This window comes from Osmerus eperlanus, chromosome 1, assembly GCF_963692335.1.
Source record: "Osmerus eperlanus chromosome 1, fOsmEpe2.1, whole genome shotgun sequence".
NCBI lineage: Eukaryota > Metazoa > Chordata > Actinopteri > Osmeriformes > Osmeridae > Osmerus > Osmerus eperlanus.
In genome coordinates, this window is record NC_085018.1 from 26723953 (window position 1) to 26736599 (window position 12647).

Consider the following 12647-nt stretch of genomic DNA (forward strand, 5'->3'; position numbering starts at 1 on the left):
TTCTCTGTCTTTTATGTTGAGTGATCGGACCAACCAAGGAATAGCCAATTAATGTGAGCCCCCAACAAAATGGACACCCTACGACCAATACAGACACTGTGCACTGGGGGAAAGAAGAGGTTCAGACCAATTGCGTCGAAGGTTGATAGCAGCACAGACAGTTCACTGAAAGCTGAACAGGAGAGGGCCCAGGTCAGCCAACGACACGGACGAGCTAATGAGGACGAAGCCAGGCAACCCTACATGCTTCAAGCAACACGATGGAGGTTCAAGACCGACAGGCTACATAGACTTTGGCAACAAGTCCCCCTGAGGGGAGGGGGGTGATAGGGGTCTAAACAACATGCCACAGAAATAAAAAAGAACTCTAGTTCCATAGTCAGATCCGTACACACGTACAAGTTGCTAAGTACAAACATAGTTCATAACAGTTTTTTTTTATGTTTCGGTTTCACAATTTTGTAGAATTTCTCAAAGTTAACAATGGTCACGGTAGGTAATAAACTGTATTATGAATCCTTTCCAGTTATTAAAATGAATCATTGCATAGAAAATTTGAATTGACAATTTCTTTCGATCACCCTGTGTGTGTGTGTGTGTGTGTCTCAGGGTTTAAATGTGTGTTTGTGTAGCGCTGCATGTCTATGTGCACCAACAGGTAGACAGGCATTAGTATTCAGTGTGTGTATGATGGTGTGTCATGGATACACAACCCATCCATCATACAGCTGTACATTTACTGTTTTCCACATGTGGGCCTCCAACTCCCAATCTATCATTTTAATAACATTAACACCATTGTGCTATATACCATTTTCTGCATGCTATTGCTTTTAAAAATCAACGAGAAAATTAATGGAATGCAGGATCATATACGTGACAAACATAGAAAATGTAAATATAAATAGTTCGTTTCTAACTCTAACCCTAAACAAAGGAAAAAAATTAAAGAATAAAAATAACAGAAATATAAATACACAAACTCATAAATGAGTAATTTACATGATCACTGATTTATGTACATACAGTAGTATACAGTTGTGCAAAAAGACATTAAATAAGGATGAAACATAATGAGGTATACGAGTAAAAAAACAAAACAAACAAAAAAGACTGAATAAGGCTCTTTTTTTCAGAAAGAATCAGCAAAAAAATAAACTACAAAGAAGAACATTGAAATAAACACAACACATAACAAGCAAACAAGTCCCAAAGTGTTCTGGGTTTGACAGGTGATGGCTTCCGGAGGCAGAGCCACGCTCCAGGCTCGTTTGGTTCTGTCTGTCATGTGACTCTTCTGTCTGTCATGTGACTCATCTGTGTGTCATGTGACTCTTGTGGGCACACTGGTAGATCCCCCCCAGTCCTCCAGCCTCCTGGCCTCTTGAAGAGGTGGTGGACAAAAAAAAAGTTTCAATATGGGTTTACTTATTTTCTCATAATCATTAGTGTGCGTGCATTCCCATGTCGTTTACATGTTTGCATTCGTTAGACATCAAAAACAAGTTGAGGAGAAAATAATTACACATTCAAAGAAAGGGTTGTCTTTCCCCTACACTGGAATGTTGAAAGATCATAGAAACAAAGCATTCAAGGATTATAGAAGGGACAGTTGGATTATAGAAGGGACAGTTTGATAGTTTGCTGTAGTGGTGGTAGGTCTCAGCTTCTCCTGGTAAGTGGTGTCATAATTGTTCTCTCAAGTCTCTTTGGTACGAGTAAAACCTATGAAATGCGTGTATCTCTAATGTCTGTACCTCCTGTTTGTTTTCGTGGTGGTTTAAAAGGCCTTCTGAGATTAAAACGTGGAATCAAACGATTCCTGTCAGACATGAACTCCTCAAATGTGAGTGGTGTTCCCCTGATGCCCTGCAGAGGGCGCTCTGAGCAAGCTGCCCTGCCTCGGTCACTCCCTTCTGCCTCCGTCTTGCAGCACGACAATCCAGTTGGGAGACAGGAAGTTGGGAGACAGGAAGTGATCGTAGATGCCAGCCTTGATTCATTTCTCATGACGTGAGGAGGAGGAAGGAGTTTCAGGTAGAGGAGCCTCCTTTTGCTGCTTCTCTGAACATGTTAGGAATGTAAGGTTTCACTGAGGGATCTCACTCCCTCTCTCTCCCTCTCTCTCTCTCTGAGCTGGCGTCTGCTCTCTCTCTGTCTCCTTCCATCCTTCCATCCTTGCCTTTCTAGATGCTGAGGCAGACCTTGGTTCATCTAAGGAGGTAGAAAGAGACCAAACAATTACCATGGAGATCTCACAACATGAAAGCTTTTCACAAGCATGTAGATTGCGGGCTGAAATTGTGTGTGTTTTGGAGTCTGTGTGTAGAAGTGTGTGTATGTGGAAGTGTAATGTTGTACCCTTAGATTACAACAGAGGCGTAACCACAGGTAGGCCTGGGTAGTCACAAGCCTACCCAAAACGAAAATATCTTTGAAGAAATTATGCACCGGGTGCACCTTGCAAAGTAAATAAGTACAAAAACTAAAAAGATGCCTATCCATATTTGCTGCTACACCCTGGAGAGGCACATAGAGTAGGGCTGGAGATGGTGCAGGTGTGCAGATAGACGTGTGAAAAGGCTGCTGTAACGCACTGTAAATACCTCAGGTCCTGGGCAGTGCACATGGACCAAATCAAGTACTTAAAATGTTATTTACATTTTCTGTAAAGTACTGACTAAACTGCAGCTGTGTCGACACATATCAGCTGTGTGTACCTGCTCATAAACAACACCCACCATGACACCTCTCTCCCAGTCCACACTCTTTCTTAACAACGTCATCATCACCCTGAGACGGGCGTACGCTACCCCTCCCCTTCCTCTGTGACCTCACAGCTCCTCACAGCCAATCAAGGGGGCTCTGGGATTGGAGGTAATCGCCAGGGCTGAGCAGGGCTCTCTCTGCTGCCCAGAGAGCCAGTGAGATGGGTTTATCTCCAGATCCCTCACTGGATCCCTGGGTAGGGACAGCCAGACAGGGATGACTGGCAAAGCTGGTGATATTACACCGAGAGTCACTGGGGTTACAACAGGTTGTAAGCAGGATGAAGAACACCTATTTCTTGGAGGTTTCTAGTGTGATGCGTGTTAGTCCCTTTACGACTGTTTAAGACAGTTTTGATATGGAGACTTATGGTGTGGCACTGTGTGTGTGTGCATGTGTGTACATGTTTTCTGTGTATGTATATGTGTGTGTGTGTGTGTGTGTGTGCATGGGCAGAACATCAAAGCCACATAATTAGCCAGCTCAACCACTGGCTAATTATAGCCCACTGGTCGTGACCCAGTTTCCAGAGAGGGAGAGGCTTCCCTTCCTGCTACATCCTTTGACCTCTTCCAAAGGTGAGACGACTCACCTGTGCATGTGCATGCTACGAAGAATCCAGACATGACACACGGTAGCAAAGGCCACAACATGGTAAACCACCAGTAACATGGATACAATGCATGATAGTAGCCTACTCACATACACATGCAGTCTCGTAAAGACACACAGAGACGCAAAGAGAGACACACAGATTTTAAAATGAGGATGTAATCCCTGCTTACCGCCGGCAAAAACGGAGAAGCAGAAGTCTCTCTGTGATCGTCTGCTCATGCCTGAGGGACATCAGTTGTGACAAGGCTTCCATCCATCCCTCTTTCAGAAGATCCTTTTCTCTCTTCAATCTTCAGGTTCTGCTTGGGGACCCCTGTGCTGACAAGGCAGGCACCCCTGCCCAACCCTCCTGAATCAATCCTTCCTTCCTGGGGAGTTCAGTATTGACGAGGCATCCTTTGATTTAGGCCCTGGCCGGTCAGAGAAAGAAATCAGTCAGAATATGGGATTAAAGCAAGATAATGAGTCATCACTTCACTCCTGGCCTTTCATTATGCTGATGTGGATCTGAATATTAATCAATGCAAATATGGCCCTCATATGTCATCAATCAACAGGGTGACAGGTAGCATCATGTTCTCACAGTCAGAAACGTCATTGCAACCCGCTAACTGTCTGAAATACTACCAACGCTCTTAATAGTTTAAGTGGATAAAACTTACGGAATGACTGAAATGTAATATTTTCAGCACAAATCCATGTAGCCTATGTGCTGAATGTGTCATTAGGGCATGTGTCCTTATACCATATTTGTATAATTGTTCCAGCGTCACGTATGACGCTGCCTAGAGAGAAAGCGCTGCATTGAGCGTCTGCCTTTGTCACGTGTCCGCTAGGCTATACTTTTCAGAAAGGCGCTGGTGTCATCACTGTTTCTCCTTTGAATTTAGCTAGCCACTCAACATTCTGAGAGTTAAAAACAACCGTTAATGATTAGCTAATAGTTTAAGCTAGCCAAGAATAAAAAAAAATATTGTTTAAGTTATGTTGCTAATGACCTGGAACTGACAAAGCACTTTCCAGCTTGCGTACGCACCAACCTGCCTGAGACGCAATATGGACAGGACACGCCCTTAATCAATAAATTAAGTATTCAAAAAATTATTAAATTCTATACAGCACAAAAGGAAAGCAGAACAAACATTTCTGTGGTCTGTTTTACTAGACAACAGTCCCAGCTTGTGTCCACAGATAGATGGGTTCTTATCTAAAAGATGAGGAGTAAGATACTCACTGATGCACTCCGAATCGCCCCCCACCCACCCCCTCCTTCCTCCGTCCTCCCTGTGGTTGTGTGAAATGTAGAAAATGCCAGAAACAGATTCATAGGTTTTTCCAGTACAAAGACTCCAATCTTCCTTCCTCCCTTCAACTCCTTGTTCCCTGGAGAAACATAAACAGAATTCGTTTTTTTTTTACCCCCCACCAGCACATCAACACAAGGCGTTAGCCTGAGTGGAGTGGCCAGCATCCAACCATTGTGTCAACAAACAAATCCATTTGATTTACCCTCCTCTCTTCAGTTCACCAGAATGAAGTGAACTTCTTGCCCAGGGCAGACACGGCTGTGGAGACACAGCAGAGAAACAACATAACCCGTCAAACATCCAACAAGATTGCTGGTGCAGCAGAAGCTGTGTCAATAAAATACAACTCTGTGCTAAGACTCTTTATGTTCCACATTATTTGATAAAAAGTCTACTACAAGTTAGAGAAAGAACCAATCATGGTATACTGGCAACTTTTTAAGGCAATGTGGCCAGAAATATGTTTTTACAATTAACTTCAATCTGTACCACCTCCCCCATTCCCCCTCCCCCCCTCACCGTCTCCCAGTTTGCCCGCCTGTTCGGCGGCGCCTCCTTGCAGGATCTTGCCCAGGACGCTATCCCCCTCAGCGGGGGGGGGTCCTGGTGGGGCAGCGCTGCCGATGCCGGCTGGCCTGCTGCCGATGCCCACAGGAGCCTTGGAGCCTGCAGGGACACAGTCATCACCAGGGAGACAGTCATCACCAGGGAGACAGTCATCACCAGGGAGACAGTCATCACCAGGGACACAGTCATCACCAGGGAGACAGTCATCACCAGGGAGACAGTCATCACCAGGGAGACAGATTCATGTGTGTGTGTGAGATAGAGAGAGAGAGAGGGGGGGAGTCTCACCTATGCCAGTCAGGGGGGGTGTGGCAGCCTTGGCGGGCTGTGCTGCTGCTGCAGCTGGCTTCACCACCCCCAGGGCTGATGTCGGAGCCGCCTCCATTTTGGCCTGTTGTTATGAAACGAGAGGGACACCTTAGAAATGTTTTCTCTAAGATATGGCATTACTCTTTACATTTTTAGGCTATGAACTTTTATTCTCCAGTTTTCTGTCTGTACTCACGGCCGTGGGTGCAGGTTGAGCTGCAGTAGGTCCTGGGGCCCCTGGCTGTCTGCCCTGGGCCGGACCCTGGCCAGACTTGGCCTGCTGCTGGGCTGGCCCCACACCTGCTCCCGGTCCCGGGGAGCCTGCGGCGGGCTGGGCCCCTCCAGGTGGGGCGACGCTCTGGGCCGGTTGGCTGTGAGTCTGTTGCTGGGTCCTTGGCTGGCCTGGTCCCTGCACTGCATTCTGGCTCGGTGGACCTCCCTCCTGCTGCAGTGCCCCTGGCTGCCTGCCAGACTGCTGTGGCTGCCCCCCGGGGCGAGGCTGCCCGGCAGGGCCCTGACCCTGGACTTGACCCAGACCCTGACCCTGACCCTGGACTTGACCCAGACCCTGACCCTGACCCTGGACTTGACCCAGACCCTGACCCTGACCCTGGACTTGACCCAGACCCTGACCCTGACCCTGGACTTGACCCAGACCCTGACCCTGACCCTGGACTTGACCCTGACCCTGGACTTGGCCATGGCCCTGACCCTGGACTTGACCCTGACCCTGGACTTGACCCTGGACTTGACCCTGACCCTGGCCCTGGCCCTGACCCTGACCCTGGACTTGACCCTGACCCTGACCCTGGCCCTGACCCTGGGTTTGCTGCTGCTTTGGTCCTGCAGCAGGATCTTGTCTCCTGGAGGAGGAACCTGGCTGCCTCTGGCCCCGACTACTGGAGCCATGGTGGTGTCCTGAGGCCGGGTCCCTGGAGAATTCCCCAGAGTCCCGGTGGCTGCCCTGGGAGGAGCGAGCCTCCGAGGCCCCCCTCCTGGGGGTGGAGGACGAGCCGCGTTCCTCCGAGCGGCCGGAGGGGTCTTTGGGATGCGACCTGGAGGACCGCGAGGGCCGGGGGTCCTCAGAGGAGTGGCGAGAGGAGTGTCTCCCCGAGCCGGCGCTGCCGTGGTGCCGGTGGTCCCGGGAGGAGGGCTGGCGGGGCTGGCCGTACTCGTCCTGGGGCCACGGCTCCTCCTCCGGGGGCTCGTCGTAGTCATGGTAGGTATGCTTCACGTTGCCACGCCGACCCGTAGAGGCGTGGCTGCCAGCGCCGTGGTGCCTGGAGCGAGCCTCTCTTGGCTTCTCGAACCAGTCTGTCTCCTCCTGGCCCAGGTGATAGGCTTGTCGGAGAGAGAGTGATTATCAACACCTTCCTTCTGTTTGTGTCATGTGATGTGTGGAGACATGCAGACTCAAGCCATGCAGAGCACTGGAAATAATGTCCATTAAGATCCCAAAAACGTGACAAGAAAAGTATTTCACAATCAAACACCCCAAAAAATAATAAATGGAACGGAAGTTTTGTTTTGTTAAATAAAAAAACATCACCATGTCACACGTAAAAAATTACAATAAATAAAAGCATGCAAAAAAAAAATTAAACAACACATAGGCAATTGTGGTTTTCATGCATTGGGCACATACAGTCTCGTTCACCAGACAGGACTAAAAGTGTCACGTGACACTCTCAAGACATGCAGTTTGTGACAAGCAGAGGACGAGAATGACAACCAACACCCAGCAGTCAGGCAGCAGTCGGCTTTCAGCACCAGTTACCTTCGCTGTCTGAAACAGCGCAGTGCATGTCGTCGACCAGGTAAGGGTCGTCTGGCTTGTAGACATGACTCCTGGGCAGGTCCTTCATGTGATGATCCTGGACGTCCGGCAGCGAGTGGCTTGAGCCGTACTGGTTCCTCACATCGTTGGGGTCAGGGACCCCGGACCCTCGTCCAATCCCCACAGGCTTCCCCACCGGGCTGAGCGGGCTCTCCTCCTCCGAGTTTTGGGTCCTGATGGCCGGACGGCTCCCGCGGGCGTGGCTCCCTCTCTGGGGCCGCTCCATGGCATCCCTCTCATACGACTTGCTCCTGTAGCCTGGGGCGTCCCGGGATGAGATCTTGTCCATGCCGTACCCTGTGGACCTGGATCTGCCTGAGCCGTATGTCCTCTCCTCCTCCTCCAGAACTTCCCTGCTGGAGCCGTAGTACTTCTGCTGGTCGTACACATTCTTCTTCATGCCGTACGTGATGTCGTCCTGCATCTTCTTGGAGCGAGACACCACAGTGCAGCTGCCCCCGGTGGAGGTGGTCATGGTGTAGGACGCCAGGTCGGACTCCACGTCACGGGCCTCCTCGATGGGGGAGAACTTGGAGATCTTCTGCTCCATGCCCTGCTTGCGGTGCTTGCTGCGCTTGGATGAGGAGACCACAGCTGGAGCCAGGTTTTTTGACGGGTGCTTCTGGGTCCCGGAGCCGGCACGCGTTCCCGGGTGTTTGTTGTAGTCGTCGTAATAATAAGAAGACCCACCGCTCACGGTGGCACTGGTTCGGCTGTCCACCGGCCCCTGCTGGTGATAGCCTGCGATGCCTGTGGGCCTCCCGTAGGCATCCACGGTCTCCTCCCCGTAAACTCCCCCGCGGGCGGGACCGTTCTCGCTCGCATAGCGTCCCACTGGATGGCCCAGGGCATCCGTGGGCTGCCCTCCGCTCTCCTTGGTCAGCTCGCTGATGTCATCGATCATGACGTAGTTCCTGGGGATGTTCTGCTCCAGGTTGGAGGTGTAGAGAGCATCTGCGGCGTAGGCAGAGGTGGGGCTGTCCACTGAGTGGGTCAACCCCACCTCAGGGGGCCGATACTGGGTGTAGGCGTTGGGCACGGAAGTGGAGGAGTAGATGGAGCCGTAGCCTGTGTCTGGAGCCGACGTCGCTATGGATACCGAGGGATTGCTGATGACCTCGTAGTTGGTGGGCAGCTTCTGCTCCAGATCAGCCAGGGACGTCTGCCTGGGCCTCTGGTGCACGCTGAGGATCTCTGCCTGGGGCTGAAAGGCCAGGCCTGGGCCGGGCTGGTAGGAGCTGTGGCCTGGGTAGGGCAGAGTCTGGCCTGGCAGGGGAGGAACAGGGTGTCCGTGCTGCTGCAGGCCCAGGTCTGTCTGGTAGGATGACTGTCCGTAGCCATGGGAGAAGCCTCCCTGGGTGGGGTAACCCGGGGGGTGGGGCTGGAAGGTGCCGGGCTGGGGCTGGGAGGCTGTGGGGTACTGAGGGGGCTGGAAGCCTATCTGCTGGTAGGCCGCTGTTGGCTGGGGGGTGGGAGTGGGCTGACTTTGGGGGTAGGGATAGGACATGTAAGAGGAGGTGGAGGGATACTGGGAGGTGCTGAGGTCGTTGGTGAACTGGCTGAGTGGCGCCGTGCTCGGCCTGGTCAGGTGACCGTTCCCGTCGAACGTCCCCGAGGCGGCCACCATCCTCAGGTTGTTGAGCTCGGTGTCCGACATGTAGTCCCTGGGGTCCCCCATGCAGCGCAAATACGCCAGCTCCCTCCTCTCTCTCTCCTTCACCAGTGTCTCCTTCCTCTGGGTGATGCCTAGCTCCAGGTAGCGCAGCTTGGCGTCGATCTCCTTCTCCTCCTCCTCAAGCTCGGCCTGCTGCTTGCGCAGCTTTGTGGACTCCTGCTCTACGGCCTTCAGCTCGCTGAGCAGCCCCGCCTTGGTGACGCCCTGGTTGGGGCGAGGCATCGCTCTCTGTGGCATCCCTTGGGAGCCGTACATGTGGGACATGGCCGGGGTGACGATGGGGAGGGGGATCTCCTCTGGAGGGGGGCTGGGCAGGGTCCTCTTCACCTTCCTCATCAGAGAGTTCTGCTGCTGCTGCAGGGAGGCCATCTGGAGGGAGAGGAGGCAGACACCAGCACGTTATGCTAATCAGACTAATTGCACAGAGTGGAATAATACTCTGTGGTTGTAGTTCCCCTTTTCTACTCATCTCTTGAATTGTGTGAATAGGCTGCATAAGGATGTCTATTTCAGAGAAAGCTCAATGTTAATGTGAAGAAGACGTTTTGCAATCCTGTGTTGTTTGACAGTTCTGTTCAGATGTTATTTAAATGTTATGGAAAAATGAGCTCATTTAAAAAAAGTGTTCTAAAAATATACTCAATGTAAAAAATTTACAATTCCCGTGGGATTCTATTTACATGAGAGAGAGAGAGAAAGAGAGAGAGAGAGAGAGAGAGAGAGAGAGAGAGAGAGAGAGAGAGAGAGAGAGAGAGAGAGAGAGAGAGAAAGTGAGAGAATGGTGCGGAGGCAATTATCTTTGCTTTAAGAATTGTGAATTTTTGTTGCAATCTTATTCCAAGCGTTACAGAATAAAAAATACAAAAAAAGTCAAAAAACCACCCCTAAACCCCTCACCTTATAGCATGCAAAGTAAATAGAACAAATTGACCAAAAATGGAACACAATTAGAACCCTCTTACTTACAATTTAGGAGTTGTGTAGACCAATAGTGAATGTAATGTGCATCCATGACAGAGCCATATTCTCAGTAAAGATGTAAGGGCAGCGCCAACGAAGCCAAACATCTCTGAAATCCTCTTGTGATTTCTATGTGTCTGTTCCCAGGTCTGCCTTTGCACCGAGTGCAGAGGAATCACACTACACTTTGACCAGCTGCTAACAAGCCAGAAGACAGCAGGACTGTACCAGGGTGCCTCCACACTGCTTGTTCCCCCTGGCTTCTCTGAGGGCATTGCCAGATTTAGAAAGGGAAAGAATAGTATGTCAGGGAGGAGAGAGAGAGATAGAGTGATAGAGATGTAGAGAAAATGGGATGAAATGAAGAAAGGCGGGGGGGAGAGAGAATGGAATGGAAGGGATGTAAGAAATATAGATGTAAATAATGAGTGAATGAGAAAATGTGATCTAAGGGGGGAGAAGGGAGAGCAAGGGTGGACAGCAGAAGCGCAGAAAGAAAAGTAACATTGAAAACGCAGCAGAAAAAGAGGAGGTACTGACAGAGCAAACATATTGGCAGAGAGAGAGAGAGAGGGAGAGGGAGAGGGAGAGAGAGAGAGAGAGAGAGAGAGAGAGAGAGAGAGAGAGAGAGAGAGAGAGAGAGAGAGAGAGAGAGAGAGAGAGAGAGAGAGAGAGAGAGAGGGAGGGAGGGAGGGAGGGAGGGAGGGAGGGAGGGAGGGAGGGAGGGAGGGAGGGGAGGGAGGGAGGGAGGGATAGGGGTAGAAGCTGAGGGGAAAAGCAAGCAGGCTATAGAAATAGAACAGGAGAGAGAGGAAGCTCCTGGTGCCTGGCATGGACATCTGCTCTCCCGAGAACATTCTGTCACATACTTTGATGCCAAGCCCTGTGTGGTGCATCTGTGTTCGCACTCGAGACTCTCTCTCTTCACTACTGAACATCCTGCTCTCTCTGTTCTCTGGGACACCCTCCCATAAAATATGCATACATACTTACATAATTGTTGAGTGTTAACACATTGGAGAAAAATATATATGATCATCATGTATTGTTAAAACCAATAGTTATCAATGAATATAACATATCCTCTTAGCCCTATTTTTGGGGGTGAGGGGGGGCGATGAGCGGGGGGGGGATTGTTTTAGACTGCTACACAGCAAACAGCAGGTACAATCAACGTCTTTGTCGTTCCCAACAAATATGGTCTGGTTTCATTCCCACTCGGTAATAACCTTATTAATAAGTTTGGCTCGATTCAGAATTTTTAGAAGGTGTCAAAATGGCCACTTGCACTCTGACCTTTCTATTGACACCTCATTTGACCCAATATGAGCTTCCATGTCCTGTCCACAGCCTTCTAAACCAACCAGGTGGCTCCCAAAATATGTGCGTCCCCCCCATCAGCTGTCTGGGTTCAAAAATTACACTTCAAGTGTTTCACAAATGAACTTTGTGACCGTATAGCCAATGAAATTCTGAATACAGCAATATACAGGTTTAGGGGTAGCGTTGGAACTTTTCAACTTAAAATTCCTTGTGCAAAATGGCTCACAGACGCAGGCCTTTTTCTGCGTGAATCAGATAAAGCACTCTAATGTGTTTATGCTTGTGTGCTGTGTGTCAGCATACTAATGGGGGATTTGGATATTGGATATGAGAGCTCAAAGTACCACCTTTCATTAGAGACAACAATTATGAAAAGTAATACCTTTTTATCCTAAGTATTCGACCATGGTTTACCAAGAGTCCTTTTATTAGCTTATTGGGTTCACGGATAGTGTATTGAACTGGATGAAATCATATATCACAGGAAGGAAGTTTTATGTTAGTCTAGGAGACCATAGGTCCAAGAAACATGAGAACTGCTACGGGGTTGCTCAAGGAAGCTGCTTAGGTCCATTACTTTTTTCTCTTTATATGTTACCACTCGGCGACATAATTAGAGAACATAACATAGATTTCCATAGCTATGCGGATGATGACTATATATATCCACTGAACCCAACGATGCAACGGCCATCAATTCCATTACCAACTGCCTGTTGGCAATAAACAAATGGATGAATGATAACTTTCTTAAATTAAATGAAGACAAAACCGAAGTCCTACTATGTGGCCCAAAATCCAAAAGAGAGATGCTTACTAAGAATCTAGGAGGCTTAACCCCCTGTCTTAAACCAGAGGTGACGAGTCTCTGTGTAATCCTGGACTCAGATTTGAATTTCAACTCTCACATTAATAAAGTGACCAAAACAGCTTTCTTTCACCTGAGGAATATAGCAAAGGTACGACCATTCATAAACCAAAATTATGCAGAGAAGTTAATTCATGCTTTTATATCCAGCCGGCTGGACTACTGTAACGCACTTTTCACTGGTCTTCCCAAGAAAACCACTGAAAGACTACAGCTCAGAACACATTAGTCCTGTCCTAGCTACTTTACACTGGCTCCCCGTTACCTTCAGAATTGACTTTAAGGTCCTTTTCCTCACATACAAAGCTCTACACGGACAAGGACCTAGCTACATTGCTAACTCCCTTATAAACTACACACCGGCTAGAACACTGCGATCATCAAATGCAGGCCTATTAGAGGTCACCAGAAGCAGTC

The 12647-nt window shown here is 49.3% G+C and overlaps 1 protein-coding gene across 1 annotated transcript in view; it reads right to left on the reverse strand.

The window, feature by feature from the left end:
• Positions 1-2100: 2100 nt before the first annotated feature.
• bsnb (bassoon (presynaptic cytomatrix protein) b) overlaps positions 2101-12647 on the reverse strand; it is a 63625-nt gene continuing 53078 nt past the window's right edge. Inside the window, exons 7-15 of the mRNA XM_062461448.1 lie at positions 7345-9448; positions 6207-6908; positions 5764-6092; positions 5547-5649; positions 5211-5357; positions 4894-4949; positions 4619-4767; positions 3555-3794; positions 2101-2214 (exon numbers count right to left, since the gene is read on the reverse strand). Of these exons, the coding sequence (XP_062317432.1) occupies positions 4909-4949; positions 5211-5357; positions 5547-5649; positions 5764-6092; positions 6207-6908; positions 7345-9448 (3426 nt within the window). The 3' untranslated portion in view covers positions 2101-2214; positions 3555-3794; positions 4619-4767; positions 4894-4908. The remainder of the gene's footprint in view (positions 2215-3554; positions 3795-4618; positions 4768-4893; positions 4950-5210; positions 5358-5546; positions 5650-5763; positions 6093-6206; positions 6909-7344; positions 9449-12647) is intronic.